The 20921-nt window shown below is 42.3% G+C and overlaps 1 protein-coding gene across 2 annotated transcripts in view; it reads left to right on the plus strand.

Moving 5' to 3' along the window:
• NELL1 (neural EGFL like 1) overlaps nt 1-20921 on the plus strand; it is an 833013-nt gene that overhangs the window by 112089 nt on the left and 700003 nt on the right. For both annotated transcript variants that reach the window (XM_032359330.1, XM_032359331.1), the window contains exon 4: nt 7748-7918. In XM_032359330.1, coding sequence (XP_032215221.1) covers nt 7748-7918 — 171 coding nt within the window. The remainder of the gene's footprint in view (nt 1-7747; nt 7919-20921) is intronic.

Consider the following 20921-nt stretch of genomic DNA (forward strand, 5'->3'; position numbering starts at 1 on the left):
TGAATCTAATGTAGTTTCCTGAATGGGATGGTGGAACAGAAGGAGGATATTAGGTAAAAACTAAAGTAATCTGACGGAGATATTGCCTTTGTATAACATTGTATCCATAGTGGTTCATTAATTGTGATAAATGGACCATGTAGATATAAGAATATTAATAGGAGGAAACCAGATAATGGGGCAAATGAGAACTCCTTGTTCTTTCTTTGTAATTTGAAACTCTATCCTAAAAACAAAAACAAAAATAACAAAAACAAAACAAAACAAAGCAACTTTGGAAGGATGCACATGAAAATGATAAAAAATGCTTGCCTATGAGAGACATTGGTCATTTTTTTGTTTTGTTTTGTTTTTACTAAGTACCTTAAAGATAAATTTTTTTGAACCATGGAGATAAAAAATTCAAATTAAAAATTTAAACTTAAAACATTAATAGTTAAGTGATGACTTCATATTTTTTGAGGAAAACATTCGTTTAAGTCTCTAGGAAAACTTAGAAGTATAGAAGGAGCTGTATGTATATGTTGGCCAGAACTACAACTTCTGTTATGTTGATATTTAGAATCCTCTTAGTTCAGAGTTCCTGGGCACAAAGAGCTATGCTTAGACTTTAGGTACAAGGCAGTTGTGTGATTCTAGCTCCTTGCCTTGGGCTTTTTTGTTTAATGCTTCAGCTGTATTTGAAGGCCTCTGCAATCAAAAACTAACCTGGCATTCTCCCCTGTGTGAATTAGCTCATTGGTTGCTTTTTCCTTAGAATTTTTTTCTCATCGGTAAAAGAAATTTCCTAACTTTCCATGGTTCCATGTCTTTGCTCCTGACTCTCAGTATGTGGGAAAGGCAGAAGCCAGCCCTTACTTCAGTAAGAACACTGCAGCTGTTCCCATGCTTTTTAAAGACTGCAGTGGAACTGTTTCGAGTAGGTATAAATAACCGTATTTTCACTTTTTTTTTTAACAGTGAATGTTTTATTTTCAATAACAGGCAATTTGTAATTACTGTCACTGTTAATCTCTTGCTAGATGTTTGCTAAGAGGGTTAACTACAGAATTAAATGGTAAATTTACAACTGCAAATAAGGTCACCAGGCCAAGTCTAAACAAAGGAAAGAGGAAGGCAGAGAAACGCTTCCTGAGAAAGAAAGGCAGGACGAGTGCACCCTCCCAGCAGCTTAGGCCTCTGAGGCTGTTGATTCCCGCGTATGCAGAAAGAAAGAAGGGAAGTCATAATCGCTCATGGACACTGGGAACTTGGTAGGGAATTTGCAAACATGGTATCACCTTTTTTTTTTTTTTTAAAGAGTTTATTTATTTAACAGACAGTGGGAGGGAACACAAGCAGAGGGAGTGGGAGAGGGAGAAGCAGGCTTCCCCTGAGCATGGAGCCCCATGGCGGGGCTCAATCCCAGGACCCTGGGATCACGATCTGAGCTGAAGGCAGACGTTTAAAGACTGAGCCACCCAGGCATCCCAGGGTATCGTGTGTTTTTTTTTTTTTTTTAAGAAAAGAAACCTGTGAAGTAGATGTTCTTTTCTAGTAGATGAAGAAAGTGAGGTTTCAGAAAATGATATGTCTTGTCATTATTTACACAGGGGATTCCATGCCTGAGGCAAGGATTGAACACGTGTTGGCTGGACTCTGAAGGCCCTTGTAGGCACATAGTTTCTGCTATTTGTACTCCATGTTGCTCTGAGTCCAGGCAATAGAATTTGGGAGCAGTGGGAGTTTGTTCAGGTAAATTAGGTTTTTTTTCTTTTAACTTGGTCAAACGGCGTAGGCTGGAAGAACACTGGGGGCTAGAAGCCATAGAAGATAACTTAGGACCACTGAGGTGACCACTTCCCATTCAGTAAGCATGATGTTTGAGGTTAACGTACTGGGAGCTGATGCAAGAGAAGTAATGGATTACTGAGGAAGATAATAGCATATTCCTTTGGTATTTCTTTAAATAGCTTTTGAGAAGCATGCATTTTAAGAGATAGCGATTTATTGATACTATGTTGCATTTTTTGACAGAAGAAAATGCATAGTCTGTGGGGCAGTAAGCAGAAAATTGGCACAGTGAGATTTGATCATCTGGCCAGTGATCCTGGACGTTTAATAGGGACATGTGTAAATTGTAGTTTCACTTTTTAAAGGTATAAAGCAGTATGCATGAAGTTAGTGTTCCAAAGTCTATTGATGTGTAACAACCTGACTCTAAACTTAGTATGTTTGCAGATTCTGTGGGTCAGGAATGTGGACAGAGTCCAGAGGGGTGGCTTGTCTCTGTTCTACAATGTTAGTGACTTCAGCTGGGGAGAGTGGACAGCTGGGGAAACTATCTGGAGGTGTTTATGCTGGTGTTGGCTGTGATCCCAGTTGAGACTTCGGATCAGAGCACTCCTGTGCAGCCTCCCCAGTGTGCTTTGGGCTTCCTTACAGCATGGCAGCCCCAGGTGGTTTGACCTCACCCACAGTGGGCCAGGGCTTCAGGCTCAAATGTACTGACAAACAAGATAGAAACCACAGGAGGTTTTATGACTCAGCCTTGGAAGGGCTTAAAGCACTTATAAGCCCACCCAGATCGAGGGGGAGGAGACATAGATCCAAACCTTTCAGTTGCAAGAATATCTAGATTACATTGAAACACATGTGACAGGGGAGATAACATGACTAGTGGTTTTGGAAAATACCATTTGCAAAACAGTACTGAACCCCATAATGGGGGCTGTCCTACACAAGGTGGGAGAGGACTATATTCATGTCTCCTGCTGTTTCTATTTTTAGCTTAGCAGTAGCTTTTTCACCATGGATACTTCTCAGAGTATTTGATGAATTGTGGAAATCTAGACATATGCTGGACCCTAAAGACTACTTAGTTCAGTGGTTTCAGACTATCTTTGGAAGTGCATCTCTTTTATCTAAATGAAATAGGGGAAATTCCAAATTATACAACAGAGAGTGAAGCCTCTCTGGTGCCCAATCCCTTCCCTGTGCCTTAGACCCTAAAGCTTTTCCAAGGAATGCTGGGGCATTACAGAACCAATCTGATCATTTAATGAATGGGAGAAACCGAAGTACAGAGGGGCAGGGATATTTTTGCCAATGATTTCATTGGTCTGTAGCAGTTGTAAGGTTGAAATCGAGTCTTGGTGTCCTTGGGCCAGTGTTTTTTGCAGTATTACTTAAAATTATGCCATTGCCTTTTTTACCCAAAGATAAATATAGTCCTTGAGACTCCTGGCCTGAGGTTGGACACAGTGTACCTTCTTGGTGTTTTTGGCAGCTTCTTTTCATTATCCCAGCAGTAGGCAAAGGGCCAGAAGAGGGAAGTGAGATTCTGCATGAACACTTAAAAAATGGTGATCACTTTCTCATGGCTGGAGGAATGGGGCTTGTGCTTGGTCTTCAGGGGCATTCTTTGCCAGGATGGGGCATCTTGGGGACTAAGGCTGGGGGGGAGCTGAGTCTACCTGAACTTTCTTGCTCTCTGACCTTGATAGGATCATACCATGTACCTGGAGAGGAATATGATGTGGTGAAAAGCATATGAATCCTGGAACTAAGTAGACTTTGATTTAAATCTTAGGAGTTACCTGACTTGGGGCAAGGCACTTTATCAATTTGAGCCTCTGTTTTTACCTTAAAATGTGAATTTAATAACCACCATTTAGGATTTTGGTAAAATGAGAGGTGGTAATATATTTAAAACCTCTTATGTAGTAGAAAGTAATGGGGTGTTGCCATTGAGAACCTCCACTCTAGTGTCTACTAGACTAGGGTTCAAGTCCTAATTTTGCCACTTGCAGATGTATAATTTTCAAATTTTAAATCTTTTGTCTAATAAGCTTAAAAAATGGATCCCTTGGTGTAAGTTTTAGGGAAAAGGACAAAAAGTCTAATAAAAATAACTTGACTGATCTTGAGCTAACTATGTTAATTGGAATTATTCCTGAATTTTTTCCTCAATACATGAAATTCATAAAGTCTTGTAAAACTAATAGTAACTCTGTTCATAATACTCCATGGTGGGCTTTGGAGAATTATTCATGCTGATAGTGGAACAGGGTCTCCCTACCACTTGAGCAAGGATGTAGTTTAAACAAAAAATCTAGTTGTATAAATACAGGGTGGGAAAGATGACCTTCATGACATTTTGTGTAAAATGGTTTGCAGCCTTCGATGATGGGAAGGTCCTTCCAAGCCCTAGGATACACTCACGGTTGTGCACAGTCCTGATAGTGTCTGTGTTGCTGGATGCTATGTGGAAGGGGGAAACGATTCATTATGCTACAGCTGGAGCATGGTGACCAGCATGGGGAAGGATCTGGAAAGAGGAGGAAGGCAAAGAATCCATGTCCAGGACCTTTGTGGTCTAGGTAGTGTACAGGGGTATAAGGAAGATGCTTGGGCTATTCGGTCTGGGAAGGAGGACCACATAGTGAATGTCCGTGCTGTTCTCAACTATCCACAGGATGAGCAGACTTTTCTAGGAGCCACAATAGTTCCCTGGCTGAGTACTTGGCTGAGGCCCAAGGCTAAGGGGAGAAGGCTGCTTACAAGTCTGGCTTAAAATCACCAGTTGGTGATTTTACTGTTCATATAGCTGGCCCCTCCCCCAAATCCACAGAAGACCTCTAAGCCCTTGAAGCCTGAAGAAACCGGGGGGGGGGGGGGGGGTACGACAGAGATCTTAGTAGACTCTTGTGTATGTGATCACCTCCACGGCCGCCTCTCCCTGGCAGCACTCCAGGGCTCTGACTTGCTCATGGCATCAAATTGCTGCCTCCCTCCCTGCAGCCAGCTGGTCAGGAAGTGAAGCCGTGCCTTGGTATACTCACTGTAGTGCTGCTTAAACTTTAATGGGCACTTGAATCCCCAGGGGGCCATACAAACATGGAGATTCTGACTCACCTAGGTCTCGGTGGGCACCCCCCTCCTTGCAGCCTGAATTTCCACAGGTGGTGGTGATACTGGTGTGTGTGGTGGTAATGCTGGTGTGTGGTGTGAGGGTCACACCTCTGTTGCTGTTGGGAAATACTGCCTTAATTCCCCTCCCAGCACCCACGAGACTGTCTTCCCCAGATAGAACTTAGCCATGTAGTAGCCTGGTCATGTGGAGGACCATTTCAGCAGTTACTTGATGTATTTAAAAGAAACAAAACCCAAACACACCACATTTCGACTTCATCTGTGTTTGGAATACAGGACGTTTTGAATGTGTGCTTGATGCTGTCAGAAACTTTACCCTAAGACACACACATTGATTTTGCCTGACAGGGTAGATTTCTTCTTTTGGAGCTGTAGGTTTGAGATGACCCTGAGGTATCAGCTTGGTATAGTAATCTTTACAAGGTATGCATATAATGAGCCATTGCTCAATGAAGCCATAACCGCAGGAGCAGTGATTGAACCTGGTTAAATATATCTGCCCCCCCCCTTTTAAATTCTATCAGGTGATCAATAGGAGCATTTCTAATTATTTTTCACGTCCTTTTCTTTCTTTCTTTCTTTCTTTTTTTTAAAGATTTTATTTATTTATTTGACAGAGATCACAAGTAGGCAGAGAGGCAGGCGGTGGGAGGAGGCGGGAAGCAGAGAGCCCGATGCGGGGCTCGATTCCAGTACCCCGGGATCACGACCCGAGCCAAAAGCAGAGGCTTTAACCCACTGAGCCACTCAGGTGCCCCTTTCACATCCTTTTAAAGGTCCTGTCCCTTCCCTAGCAGTAGCTTATTGGTCAAATGAAGTAATGGAGAGATTTCTAGTGATGATCTTGGTGAGGTCTCTTACACAAAATCATGGTGTTTTTGTTTGTTTGTTTGTTTTTGTTCATTCAGAAACTGTGTGGTCTTGGGAAAGGCACTTAATATCCCTGATCACAAGTGATCTCCTCTGTGAAACAGGGTTAACATTATCTACCTTGAAGAAATTAAAGGAGATGACATTAATGAAAGCATTGGGTTCATTCCTAGCACACGACACGACAGCTGCCTTTGTCTTGGATTTGTTTCTGACTTTTTTGTATGAGGGCCACATTTTATTTCCTTTCCTGCTAGTCTCAAAGCATCTTGAGAACAGGATCTGTATTTTAAATCCTCTTTTAGCCTTTTACTCTGTGTTCAGTAACAAAACGTTGAATAAATTAAGGAATGACCAGATAATCTCTAAGGTCTCCCTGGCCTTTTAAATTCTCAGATTTTGATTCTTTCAGTGTTCTAGCTGCTTAGAAGCAATTTGGAGAATTCCCTAAAAATGAATGTCTTCCATGTTAAGGGATTTTCTTTTTTGTAGTCTTATGAAATATGTATTACATTATTACTAATAAGTGTGTACCTGAGCCTGGGAGCTGGCTGCAGTAGTGTAAGTATCCTCCTTCGTTCATGACCTTGGGCCTGATTTTGTCTAGTGTGAGGTAGGTAGGTCAGGGTCTGGTCTTCCCCAGGACTGCTCTCTTGGGAGGATCCCTGTGAAAGATAAGCAAGAAATATGCATTTGTTCTTTGTCATGTGACTTGGGAGTCCTGTGTAGTAGAAGCTGTTTCAGGATCTGTTCATTTCAGTGCTCACAGAAGACGCTTTTTGTGTTTTAGATTAAATTACAGTGTGATCTGTGGGGTTAGGCAACTCAGCTGATTAGGAGAGAAATAGTCGGTCCTTTAAAATCTAGGGAGGGAACCTGGCTTCCTACATAGACAGGTCCTTCTTGAGTTGTCTGTACGAATGAGTGGCTGGGAAATGGTGCCAGCTAAGGCCATCTTTACTAGTTAGTCATTGTACCTCTGAGATTGACAGGAAGCTGGTAGAAAAAGCATGGTCTGTCAAATTTAGACCTGAGTTTAAATTACAGCTTGGGTAGATCGACTCCAGAATCTCAATTTTTTGACGTTTAAAAAAGGGATAATATCAGCCTTCTAGGTTTGTAGGGGTGATGAGTTAGATAGTATGTTAAATGCTTAGTGCAATGCCTGGCAGTGAGATTAGGCCTGATTTAAAGACAACAGTGATGCATTTCAGAGGAGGCTTAGACTAAATGGTCTGTCACTCAAAGTATCCGCCTTGGAGCGTGCTGAGGAGTATCCCAAACTTCTGCATTTTATGATAAAAGTGCAGAATGCAGTGGTGGTGCTGAGTTTTTCATGGATCTGGAAAATGGGCGAACAGTCTGGGAAAAGAAAAGACTCCATTGCATGTTTTGTGACCTGATAATTTGAAATACTGGTCCATATGTGAGTAATTTCAACCATTCTTCCTTCTCTAGGAATTGTTGTCCACTTAAAGGTTTTTTTCCAGGGTTGGGGGGGGTGTTTAGTAAAGTTATCTTAACTCAATTTCCTTCAGTCCCTGATAATTCTACGATTTCTGTTGTCCTTTAATTCTTGGAAAAGTAAATATGGCAATAATAAAAATAAGCATCATTAAGTCCATTCCACATGTATAGTCTTTTTTTCAGACAATAGAGGGTTCTGAAATGTGCTTCTATGTATTGGAAGAGACCCTACACCAAGCTTTGCTAATTAGCTTGTGGCCATTCTCTTCCCAGTGGACCAATCAGTATCCATTTCAGAGGCTCAAGGTATCAGGGTGAGGTTCTCCAATAATAGGTGAATTGCATTCCATGCAGTACGATTGATTTTTGGTTAGGAGATCTTTGTGTTGTGTGTAGCAGCTAATTGTAGATTCTGAGAAAGGTGGTCAAGAAGTAGTGAGGACCGATGACTTTGAGACCCAGAAGTAAAATCAAGTTTTTGTTCCTTCACATGCAGCTATTTTGAACTGGAGAGCAGTGGTCTGAGGGATGAGGTCCGATATCACTATATGCATAATGGGAAGCCCAGGACCGAGGCCCTTCCGTACCGGCTGGCAGATGGACAGTGGCATAAGCTCGCATTGTCCATTAGCGCCTCTCATCTCCAGCTCCATGTCGACTGTAACAGGTAGGTCTGTGCTTCTGTTCTTCTGTGATTCTGTCCTTGAAATTGAGCAGTGGGAAGGGGAAAAAAAAAAAAAAAAAACCCAAACCCTTCCAGGCCTTACTGGGAAATAAAAACCAAGGGACCCTAATTGTAATTTAACCTACCAAATGGGCCATTAGATGTGCTGAAATGGCCAACCGTAATATGCTAAGAAAACAGTTCATTAAGATGATACAGTATCCTGTGACTAGGAACAAATGTACAAAAGGTTGATTACAGATTGGGGAGTAGTAAGTGCACCTCTGCGGAGTCCCGGCACCAGCTGAAATTCCATGGAGCTGTGATCACAGTTAACTGTGATCTATTGTTGTTGAGCTCGTTCCACTTGGAAGCCAATGAGCCACTCTACCTTAGAATGAAGCTGAGAAGCCTCTGCCACGGAGGAAGCTAATTCTCTTCCACTTCATCAAGCACAGCTTTGCTTAAATATCTTTTCCAAACAGAGGCTTCGTAAAGAGGCTGTGCTTTGAATCTTTGGGAATTAATGACCTCCATTCTCTGCAGAGGGACGAGCCTTTCAGGTTGCCAGTGGATGGCAGGACCATTGGTGAGACCTGGGGGGTTTTGTCGCGTGTCGTGAATTGGGGTGGAAAGGACATCTCGTCCCCCATGTGTGTCACTGGAGTCAAGTTTACTTGGAGCTGAAAAAAAACCTCTTGGTCTCCATTGGATCATGTGTGGCTGGACAGTGTCTAATGGCGGTTGAAGGGAATATTTTGATCTCTCTCGAATCCACTGAAAATCCTTGTGGAGAGTGATCTCCCAGAGCAGGTCTTATCCATTGTTAGCAGTGCCTATGAACTGTTGGTTCTTGTTACTGATAATGTCAAAGTTAAAATGACTGTCCAGCCACAGGACTTGTTCTGTTAGGTCAAGAATGAGGAACCGGCGTGTTGTGGACAGCGTTGTTTCTGGAACTGAATGGGAGGAACAATAATCCAGGGTCTATCAGCTCCAGATTATGTTTCTGAGGAGGAGGCACTCCAATGTGCTTGCAGTTTGAGCTCTGCAGTTTCCTTTGGAAAAGGGCTGGGAAGTACAGAGAGCAGAAATTAATGTTAGGCTTAAGGGAACTTCTGCCATCTTGAAATGAGTCTTGGTCCGTTTTGATTTATTAAAGGTGCTTTCTGGACTTGGAGAGAATTGTGACTTCAACTGGACAAAGCTTCCTTAGAAACACTGGCTCCTTTTCACCCTGTTGTCCTAACTTGGGCGGCCTGGAGAAAGCTGGTCCTCATCTGCCATCTTTCTTTCTACCTCCAAGAGCTCACTGGCTCTGTCAGTTTTCTAGCACTCCAGCCCAGGCAGCCTTCCTCTGGTTGCCCTGCTCCCATCTGTATGCTAATGGGAGAGCAGAAAGGCCATGCATGTCCTATGCCACAGGTCAGAAAGGGGCCTCAAAGTTCTAGTTTAGTAATTCCCACCTGAAAAGTTGGGGGGGGTACTGCTCATTTCTTGCTAAGCAATTTTTTTGCTTACTCCTTCCAAAAGTTTTGTCTTCTTTTTATTTTTACTATTCTCTCTGGAGAAGGAAAGGGAGGAAAGAATATGTCTTTGCTAATCTAACATTTCACACTTCCACAGATTCTCCAGTTCCTATGAAATACTCTTTTCTGACCTCCTCAGCCACTTGGGCAAGTTAATTTCTGTGTAACGAAATTCGTTAAGTTTAACAAAATTGTCCATATAAGGGGCTCTGAGTGGTACTTAGGGTTTTATTTATTTATTTTTTTAATTTTTAAAAATTTTTAAAAGATTTTTATTTATGTGACAGAGAATGAGAAATCACAAGTAGGCAGAGAGGCAGGCAAAGAGAGAGAGGGGAGGAAGCAGGCTCCCTGCGGAGCAGAGAGCCGGACATGGGGCTTGATCCCAGGACCCTGGGATCATGACCCAAGCCAAAGGCAGAGGCTTTAACCCACTGAGCCACCCAGGCGCCCTGGTACTTAGGTTTTGATACTCAGTATACCATGTTCATTGTTGACTTTATACAGCTGTGGTACCTCTGTCTCCAAACTTTCATACACTATATGCCCTTCTTGGCTGCCTTGCCCTTTCCACCAGGAAAGCGGAGAGAGAATGAGAGCTGGAGTCCACAGTATTTTATAAGGTCAGACTCATTCATAAAGAAATGGACTGAGGGGGATTCTGCATATCCCTTCATTTCTCTTGAAATTTATCATATTTTAGTTCATAACCTAACATGTCCTTTATATAAGATCTTGGAAGGAGAATGTAAAGTTGTTGCCAGTTAATAATTCATGGGCCCCAAACACAAATGAGGTTTTTGGATAGGTCAGGGGAAAGAAGGGCCCAGAACAACCCGACCACAGGAGAGGTAAAATTGATTTTCGGTGTAATTCCCAAATCTGGTGACACCTAAGAATTACTGGGGAACTTATAAAAAAGATTGGGTGACCAGGCCCCATCTCTGATCAGCTGGATCAGATTCCCTCAGGGTGGAAACTTCTGAGAAGCTGTATTTTTAACAGGCTCTCCATGTAGGTCTTATGTAGGCAGATGGTCTAGCCTTGGTACATGGAATGGTATTTCAAAACCAGTGGTTTAGGTGGAAGGGGGAGGAAGCTGAGGAAGAGGGTAAGTTGCAACAAAAAGTAAGGGACCTTGGAAAACCAAGTACCGGGTGCAGAGCCTCCAGGAAAAAAGAGTAAAAGATAAAGGAAAGAGGGTAGGTCTAGGGAATAGCACAGGCTTACCTTCTTTGCAAGTTTCTTCCTAGCAGTGCTAGCTGATTCTAGGGTGGCGGAGACTCTGGTCCGTTTCTCAGGATGCTGGTCTACTACTTATATAGGCCACTCACCCATAGAGTGAATGTCACAAAGTCTGATTTTTACCCTTTAAGCTATGCATTTCATCCTCTCGAGTTTGTTTTGAAGGCTTTCCCTCTTAGAGGTACACTTTTTTTCTCAACCTGTCCTAGAGTTCTACTGGCTAGGTGACAAACAGTGATGTGATAATATTTACTGAGTGTTGACTTGTGCTAGGCACAGTGCTAAGCATTTTATATAGATTAACTTGTCCCATACTCATGTTTACTTTCTTGCTTTAAAATGATGGGGCTGAGGTTACATTGTAAGTTTACAGTCCTGCTTCTAATATTTGGTTGTACTAGGATTTGGACCCAAATCTGATTCACAAGTGTTCTAAGTGCTAGGCTGTTCAACCCAACACTGGGGGACTATGGCACTGGAAGGGCCATAAGGGAGGCCAAAGCCTGATTCAGTGTGAGCAGTTTGCTCCTTTCTAGTATCTTCCTCCCGCACGCCTTAGATTGCTGATCCTTGGAGTTGTTTGGTGAGATACAAAATCTTACTAATGAGACTCATTTCATTAGCATGTAGGAAGAGACCTACATTTATTGAGCATCTACTAGAGGCCAGGTAACATGCTCGCCATAATATTTCTTAGGATAGTCATGTGGGGACAATTTTATTAGAGCTATTTTACAGGTTGGGAATTAGGCTCAAAGATCAATAACTTGGTCTCAATCATGTGTAATAAGCATACAGCCAAAACCTTGAACCAAGATCTAAGTCCCATACCTTAGTCTTTCCATCCGGGCAGATCACCTCTGTAAAATGTTAATGAGCTGTACTTTCCAGGACATAGTCACAAGCACACAAAGCAGTCTTCCCAGGGGAGAAATGCTACAGATGTTTCTGGAACCATAAAAACATTTGCAGTAGGAAGATACCCCGGGAAATGCATTGCTCTGAGGAACTGGTATGTGGTGAGATTTTCCACTTTTTTAGGATGAGAATTGAGAAACAGTGTTTTTAGACCTAATTACACTAATTGTCACAAGAAAAGTGACTGCTGTTTTAGTTGGTTGTGTTACACTTTCTGCTTGCTACGGAGGCTCACACTTTTCTTCCTGCTTCAGCTTGTTTAGCTGGGCCTCATTTTAGAAGCTCCTAAACTATGGATAGCAGACTACCTCAAGCTAGAAACAGAGAAGGAACCATTTAGTTGGGTGCATAGCCTGATTATCTCCATCGCCCTGGGGTTTTTTCCCAGCTGCCTTTGTATTTTTTTTTTTTTAAGATTTTATTTATTCCTTTGACAGACAGAGATCACAGGTAGGCAGAGAGTCAGCAGAGAGAGAGGAGGAAGCAGGCTCCCCGCTGAGCAGAGCCCGACGCGGGGCTCCATCCTAGGACCCAGAGATCATGACCTGAGCCGAAGGCAGAGGCCTTAACCTACTGAGCCACCCAGGCGCCCCCAGCTGCCTTTGAGTCTGACCTTATAAAATACTGTGGACTCCAGCTCTCATTCTCTCTCCGCTTTCCTGGTGGAAAGGGCAAGGCAGCCAAGAAGGGCATATAGTGTATGAAAGTTTGGAGACAGAGGTACCACAGAATGAAGTCTGCACTAACCTTCCTCAGGTTCTCTCATAACATTCTTTGCTCACCTTGTAGCCTCTTCCCACTACTCAGAGACCAGAATCCACTGGCATCTGGGATTTGGTGCATTAAGTGTTTTGTTTACCACAAAAGGTTGTCTTTCCTCCCCTTTGTTAACTTTTATCTTTCAGTCAACTCCTAAAATTAATGTATTGGACACTCTCTTCCAGGCTGTGGAGGATGCAGAGAAATAAGTCCTTACCACCAGAAAGGTCGTGGCTTCTTCACTCAGTCACTGTTAATTCTGACACAAGCAGAGTCTCCCATAGTGATTGACCCTGGTCCCCAGATATCAGAGAAAGCATGGACTTGGACTGAAGCCCTATTAGTAGGCTGATAAGACAACTCAGGATAGCAGCTGAGCCGTGGACAGAACTGAAAATGGTCACTCCCAGCATCTTGGTGTGGAAGTGACTGGAGCTGTGCTTCTCATTTGCTAAGGGACAGACTCAGAAGTGTTTTTCATTCAAATGACACATTCATCTACCCTTTGGCCAGCATTTTGTGCAATGTGCAGGTGTCCCTACTCCAAGCCAAACTCCTGTTGCCTCACTGCTGGAAGACCTCTCTGATAGTCACAGTGCAACAGAGCTCTGAACCCTGACCTTATTTGTTTAGACTTGTACAAGTTGCACACACGTGTGCAGCTCAATTGTCAACTCTGATAGGAAGTTAATGGTTACACTTTAGACAGCAAACACACTTAGATTTTACTTTTAACACATGCTGTTTGTTTACTGCAGAGCACACTGAAGTTTTGCGTACAACTGACCTTGAGCATGCAGAATTAGGAAAAAAGAACAGTATAATTCACTGACAAGTCAGTAATTCAACATTTTTATTCAATATTTTAGAGTAACTTCAGGATATGAGCATCTGTTTCTCTAGTTTTCTTTTCTTTTCTTTTCCAAAAATGAAATATGTTGATAAGACATTTTTTCCCCAGGGAGATCCTCAAGTATTTATAAACATCTTATTAAACTTATATTCTTCAGGTAGTTAAGCCACATGTATAACATACTGTGTTGATTTTTAAAAAAAATCTCATTTATTTATTTGACAGAGAGAGATAACAAGTAGGCAGAGAGGCAGGCAGAGAGAGAGGGGGAAGCAGGCTCCCTGCTGAGCAGAGAGCCTGATATGGGGCTTGATCCCAGGACCCTGAGATCATGACCTGAGCTGAAGGCAGAGGCTTTAACCCACTGAGCCACCCAGGCTCCCCTTAAATACTACGCTGGTTTTTATAAACATTTCTGCTATAGTCAGGAGGAGAAAATGAAGAGATGACTATCAAAGGCCACAGCTTCCAAGAGATCCTGGCCAAGACTTAATCTCCTGCTTTCTCAACTGGATAGATGCTTCACTTCGTGAACAGAAGCACATACACACAACTTACTGAAATTAAGATAAAATGGAGAAATGAGCATGAGCCTCATGTCCAACTCAGCCAGCAGCTCCAGATCTTGTGTCCAGGAAGAGAGGACAAGTGAGCTAGGGAGATAGGATATACCTTTGTGTAGGTTTAAGTAACGGTAGAAGGCAGCAGTACAAAGAGCTGTTCTGAGGCTGTATGTGATGGATTGCTGGATTCCTGGTGGAGACACTTGAGTTTGGTAGATCACAGGAGGGAGAGTTGGAGATATGGAATAGTCTCTCAGTCTCTTACCATCCCAGGTGAAAATGCATTACAATTTCTGCAGCTTTACAGTTTTGTCACTGTGTGATTTGATTCTGTACCAGTCACATGAATTCGGCATGGAATGAAGTCTGTCTTGTAAGCATTACAAAGCCAGTGACAGTGCTGGTGAGAGAGGAGTGTGTATGTGTGAGTGGAATCAAGTTGAGGGAAAGCTTTCAGGGAGGGCCAGAGAAGGAACTGTGAAAGCAGGGAGGGAAGGAAGAGCTCTTCCCTGTGGCTTAATCTAGACTGAAATGAATGCTGAATCTTTGTCTTGGTTTTGTTGTTTATAAGATGTGATTTACATATGTTATACAGGAGTGCGAAATCAGACCATTTGTGCTTTACATTCCTTGAAGATTCTTTGTTCATTCACTCATTTGCCGGGAACCATGCTTGCATCTGTAAAATGGAAATAATAGTAACTCTTCTAACTTAGAGTTGTTGTAAGAATGTAGCAAGAGAAGGTGTGCCAAATCTTGATAATTTCAAGCTGCTTTATACTGCATCATGAAGTCCTATAGATGAATACTCCCAGAAAGAAAAGCTGTTAAAATATACTGGGAGGGAATTCAATATAGTCAGATTTTCCCCTGTGTACAAACAGTAGCTCATGTCCCAAGGATGAGGACCTAGTTTGGATTGTGGATCTATGGCTCAGTGTAGGGTTTGAGGACAATCAGTTTCTTGATGTTACTTTGATGGCCAAATCTTAGGTTACGTTCTCCGGTAATTTGGTTCCATGGCTGGTAACGCAACAGCAAGGATATTTTTAAAAACACAAATAAATAAATAAATAAAAATAGAAAACAAATAAAAATAAAATAAATTAAAAATAAAATAAATAATTGAAAATAAAATAAAAAATTGCAGCACCTCTTTAAAAATGGGAAATATTGTGAATAAGGAAGAAACCTCCCCTCCATTGTGTTAAGATCTTTTGTTGATCCTAGCAGGGCAGTTTGGTGTTTTTCCCTTTTTAATCACGTGAGAGAGGAGGTGCAGAAATTTACTTCACCCTCCCCATCTCAGAAGCCAAAATTATCACAGTTTTTATGAGAAGATATACAAGTAGGTGAAGCTTTACAGAGTGAGGAAACTCACTTGTTTTAATTTCCTTAGCAAAATAATTTTGCTTTTCTACTTGGAAAATCTGGCTTTTTAGCACAAGAATGTTCTGGACTGCAAACTGGAGCTGAAAGAGATTGGTAAATTCATATGACCTTGAGGAAGGAATATTCTGTTTCTGAGCCTTAGCTTTCCAGATACAGTAAGGGGCTATAGGTCCAGGTGGTTTTTAGGTTTACTTCTGTCTCTGACCTTCTGGGCATGTTGAGTCATGCTTTTCTTTTTTCCAATCTTCAGGACCCTGGAGAGCAACCCAGGCCTGACTCTTCAGGACCCTGGAGAGCAACCCAGCCTTGCCATTCGCACAGGGCCCTTTCTGTAGTATATATAGACCAGCAGAGGGTTTGCAGTGACCTGATTGATACATGGGTTGGTCCAGTTAACATACTGCTGGTGAGCAAAGACTACTTAACTCTAATGCCCAATCTTTTTTTCCCAGTTGTCTGTCCTCTTGCTGGAGTAGGTGCTGCATATGCATTATTAGATGCTAATGGATGTTCACATCTTGTTCTCTCCCATCTTGAGTTCTTTATTTCTTCAAGTGTTCTGTCCCAGACATATGACCATGGACAGCTTTTTGGCGGTGCTGGCTGACCTGGCGATGAAGGTCTTGGTAGATCGATGACCTGTAAGATAGAGAGTGCACCTCAGCCAGCAGATAATGTATAGTTGCGCTGTTGAAAAAACATTTCTTCTGAACGCTGAGGGAAGAGAAAACCTTTGCTGGCAAGCTGTAAAGATATAATGCGGGAAACTGGATCTAAAGATGCAGGTGGCCAGTGTTGTAGATTCTTTGGCAAAGTGGAGAGTAGCTGCTTAGTTGGTGGGCAGCCTAGATATTAGAGTATTGACAATCTCATTCTGACTGAGCCCCTCTCATTTCTACCCAGGCTGTGTAACCTGTGGCTTATATTCATTCCAACCTCATTAGGTAGGTTCCACATTTAACTTTACCCTGTCTTCTAATGATATCAGTAGCAGACCTGTTTCTAATTTTGTCTTTTCAAGGACCTTCATCTTTTCCTCTTATTCCCTAGAGGGCCTAATGAACTGCACTCGGTGTTTTTAGTTTTGTAAATAGGGAAGACAACAAAGGAATACAATAGAATCTGTTCTTTATTTGTTAACTTGTTGGCTACTTGAGGCCATGAGTAGATTGACTTGAGGCCATGAGTAGATTGACAAGAAGGCACTTTACTGCATATGTGGGACCCAACATATATTAGAATACAGAGGAAAATGGGACTGCATTGCCAACTCTGGTGATTACATCTACACGCCTTCAGACACATCCTGAGTTGTCATTGTATTGTGTGGACAGGGTTATACACTGGGTAAATGGAAGGGGAAATAGGCTGCAAGAGAAGTAAATGTGTTCTTGTAGGAAACATATCGATGCTTGCATCTTTCTTGTTACAATTTTATTGTCTCTTTGATGGATATGCACAGTATTTTTTAAAAAGGAAAGCAAGGAGAAAAAAGTCAAGCCAGAACAATACACGTGATAGAAGGAATCTTGTCTTTCTAAAGAACACATTTATATATTGTTTCTGTTCCCCTTATGATCCACTTGTTGGAACAGAGCATTGGGGAATAGAAAATGCATGGCCCATGAGGAATTTTTAACTGGAACAAAAAATCGAAACACTGCATTAGTTTTTTAGTTAGACTAGGGGTACTAAGGTGGCACTGAATGGATTTCCTACACTATTGTAAAGAAATACATCTTTCTGGAAACTGAAAAAGTAGCCAGAGTGGTTGGAACTCAAAGAAACAGATGGGTAGTTGTACCTGTTTGGTTGTCCCCCTCCTTTTTAAAGAGGGTATGGTAGGGATAGAGATGTGGTGTGAGGATGAGCAGGCTGGGAAGGAAAGTGTTTCCACACATTGTTTTCCCTGCTCTGACCATAAATTCAGTCGACTTTGTCCCTCGGCTTGTTCTTCTTAATTTCTTGTGTTTCTCCCAGTAGGAGTTCCAGAGCAACTAAGCCAGCTGCTTGGTTAATGTGTCTGGGGCCTCACTGGAGGGTTTTCCCCAGGCAATTAGAGTGGAGATAATTCCCTTTCTCCTAAAAAAAAAAACCTCTGTGATGCTGTTGTCTGCAATTCTTTCTCAGGAACATCAGGCTGCATCTGTACTCACTAGAATCTCTTTGGGCGTATGACTTTCCTGATAGCAAACTTCATACACAGGAACTTATGTGCTTGGAGCTGGGGCCATCAGCTGGCTTGAGACACTCAGCATGCCTGAATTAATTAGAATGGAATTTTATTTCCACTGGAGGTAAACCACTCCAGGCTGCGACATGACATCCTGGTACGTTCTCAGCATTGCACTTGACTCACTCATTCACTCCGTGCACTTTTGCTGATAACTGGTCTCCAGGTCTGATACTGTCTTTGAAGCATGGGCAAGGAAAGAGTTGGGGAATTTATGGCTCCTATTTCTTGAGTTCTTGGACATTTTAGCCTCAGAGGCTTAGCACCATGCTGGAGAAAGCTCAGACTTCTTGCTTTGTCATTAGCGAGTTAAGGTTAGTGTCCTGCATTTCTTTAAGGATGATTCCTCTAATCACTTATCTTCAGTGTAGCCCTCTGAACTAGATATTATTGCATCTTCTATATGGGGAATTGTGAGGTGCTGAGAAGAGAAGGCACTCCTCCAGGAGTATATAGTAAGTGTATATAGTAATTGTGAGGTGCTGAGAAGAGAAGGGACTCTTCCAGGAGTATATAGTAAGTGCATGCAGACGGCCATCCTTATTTCAAAGAGCTTATTCTCCACCAGTCATTCCATTTTTTTTTCTCATTTTTTTTTAACACCTTCATGTGACAGGAGAACACTTGTAACTTCTCACAGAAAAAGTGCAATGTATTCCATTTATAAACTGAAGAAAACAAAGGTCAAGTTATAAGTGGTACTTTCTAAAACTGGGGATGCTAATCACATCCTGGGGCCATTTCCCTGTGGCACTAAAATCTCCCTTGTGCATTCCAACCACTGCTGGTCTTCAGACTCTCGAAGGCTTCTGTGGTATTGCTTTTAGACTCTCCTTCTTTCCTGGAATCTGAATGTTGATAGGCAGATTCTTGGTCTCAGTAACGCAGAGAGCCTATTGGGTGAGGCCTTTGAATGGCCCATCATCTTTGTGTGATTGGTATGGCTTGCATATACCTCTGTGCTGATGTGTAATGGCCAAGGACCTAATATTAAATCAAGACTGACGCAAATGAGCCATTTGGCTGATTCTTGAAATGTGCGAGAGATGAGTTACAGTAGTCTCAGTGTTACATGGGTGGTTTTATACTGTTTCAATATAAATTCTGATACTCTTGATTTCAAGGTGATAAACTCTGTGTTCTTTAAGGTGACTTTGAAATCATAAGGTCTCATTAAAAACTATTGGCAGTGAAATAAAGTGTTGAGGCTGGGGGACCCCTGATTAGGAGGATGTTGGTCATTATTGCTACTTTTATTGGTATTTAATTAGATATATACTAGAGTCTATACGAGCTAATAAGAGTGAGGTGCAGGATGTAGGTGAGCACCTTGAATTCAGAGTAATTTTCACCGGTGGCAATTTTTCGTAGACATTAGGGTGATGCGTAAGGAGTTTGCAAACCTGATTACCATCTTTCCTACCCATCCCAGGCTGTAGGTTAGTGCACTTAATGGCCTCCTGTGAGTGTTAGATTAAGGTCATAATCCTTCCTAGAGCTGTGAAAAATTTTTCCTGGTCTGGTTCCAAGTTTCCTTCTTCAGTTTCCTCTTGCATTGCTTTTCCTGCTTCTCTGACCTCCAGTTCTTTCAGTTCCTCAAGAGAACCAACGTCACGGATGCCACAGGAGCGCTATACATGCCATTTTTGGAGTATCAAGAGGTAAATCCTACTTAGCCTTAATCCTCAGGACAAAAGAAATCTCTTGTGTTTTATACTTGGACTGTAAAACAGTGCTCCTTTTCCTGCAGAGGCGTTTTTGATCATTTCATTGATGTCTGCTTTTCCCACGGGCTGTAAGTGCCCTCAGAATGCATCATTCCCTATTCCCAGTGCATATCATAAAGCCATCATTGTACTTAACGTAGCCAGCAGATACTTGTGAATACCTGAATGAATGAATAAATGGAAGAGTTCTGCTTTAGGGGTCTGTATTTGTGGCTTCTGACCTGTGCTCTTACCCTTCTAGATGGTTCCATTAGTTAAGCCTCCTTGTTCTCTTCGCCTCCGTCTCCTCTCTGGACAGAATGGACATCGTTTCTACCCAGTCTGCTAGTACAGGATTATGGGGAACATCCAGTGAGACCCAGCATGGAATGTGTGCAGTAAATTCCAATATGCTTTGTAAACATTAGGCACAGGGTATGGCGAAGATGAAGTAATTCTAGCATTTCTACTTTGAACTTCTGAGGATTATTCTTTCCTTGAGGAAGGCAGTTAATCTATAAAAGGCTTTTGGTGATTTCCTGGTCTGATTCACAGCCCAGGGCAAACCATGCCTCGCTCTCAAGTTGAATTTACATGTGTTCCGTGTCCGCGGGAGCTCTGGCAGGCATGCGTGAGTGTAGGTGATTTACACTTAGCGGTCTGAAAGGAAACCCGTCACAGGCAGGATTAAGGGCCGATGTGCCCCCTCTGCTGGAGACCAGACATAATTGGGTGGTGTATATGTTGGTCCTGCAAACTAGCTCTATCTCCAGTATAAACTGCTGAGGGTCTGCTTCTTGAAGCTGCATTGGGCGCTCACAGGAAGGGCTGCCTACCAAGGCCATTTAGTTAAGCCCTGTGGGCAGGGTTTTGTATAATATTATTATTTTTTAATGAGTATTGCATGCTATTTGGGTGTAGCCTTATTGTGAAGCTCAATGGATTTTTCATTTCTTTAATTTTTTGAGATCGGGGCGCCTGGGTGGCTCAGTGGGTTAAAGCCTCTTCCTTTGGCTCAGGTCATGATCCCAGGGTCCTGGGATCGAGCTCTGCATCAGGCTTTCTGCTCAGCAAGGAGCCTGCTTCCCCTCTCTCTGTGCCTGCCTCTCTGCCTACTTGTCATCTCTGTCTGTCCAATAAATAAAATCTTTAGTTTTTTGAGATCATAAAAGGTGCTTGCCTGATTTACAGAGTAAAATGTGTGTAAGAAGCTATGAGGACAGAAATTCTAGGGAACTATGTGAAGATTGGGGTGAAAGTTTGCAGTATAGGTATATTTTAGCTTTATAAGATGGAATAATATATCAATGCATTTCCTATGTAAACTATGTGTTACAGTACTGAATAGCATAAAAACAACGGTGAAAGCTATTTAAAACTATATAATACTTACCACCCTACTCTTTTTTTCTTTTTCAAATTTCTTTTCAGCGTTCCAGAATTCATTGTTTATGTATAACACCCAGTGCTCCATGCAATATGTGCCCTCCTTAATACCCACCACCAGGCTGGCCCAACCTCCCACCCCTTTCCCCTCCAAAACCCTCAGATTGTTTTTCAGAGTCCACAGTCTCTCATAGTTCGTCTTCCCCTCCAATTTCCCCCATCTCCCTTCTCCTCTCCACCCTACTCTTAATTCCATTGTGCATAGGTGATCATTAAAAGTTGTATTTCCATTCTTGAGGTTTCTTTCTTTTCATTTATGAGCACTTTCCCCCTGAATGATGAGCTGGAACATGTCCTTCCTCAGCTGCTTTTTCATTTAACAGAATAAAGCCTTGTCACATCATTGGTGTGGAGAAGGTAGA

This window comes from Mustela erminea, chromosome 9, assembly GCF_009829155.1.
Source record: "Mustela erminea isolate mMusErm1 chromosome 9, mMusErm1.Pri, whole genome shotgun sequence".
Lineage (NCBI taxonomy): Eukaryota > Metazoa > Chordata > Mammalia > Carnivora > Mustelidae > Mustela > Mustela erminea.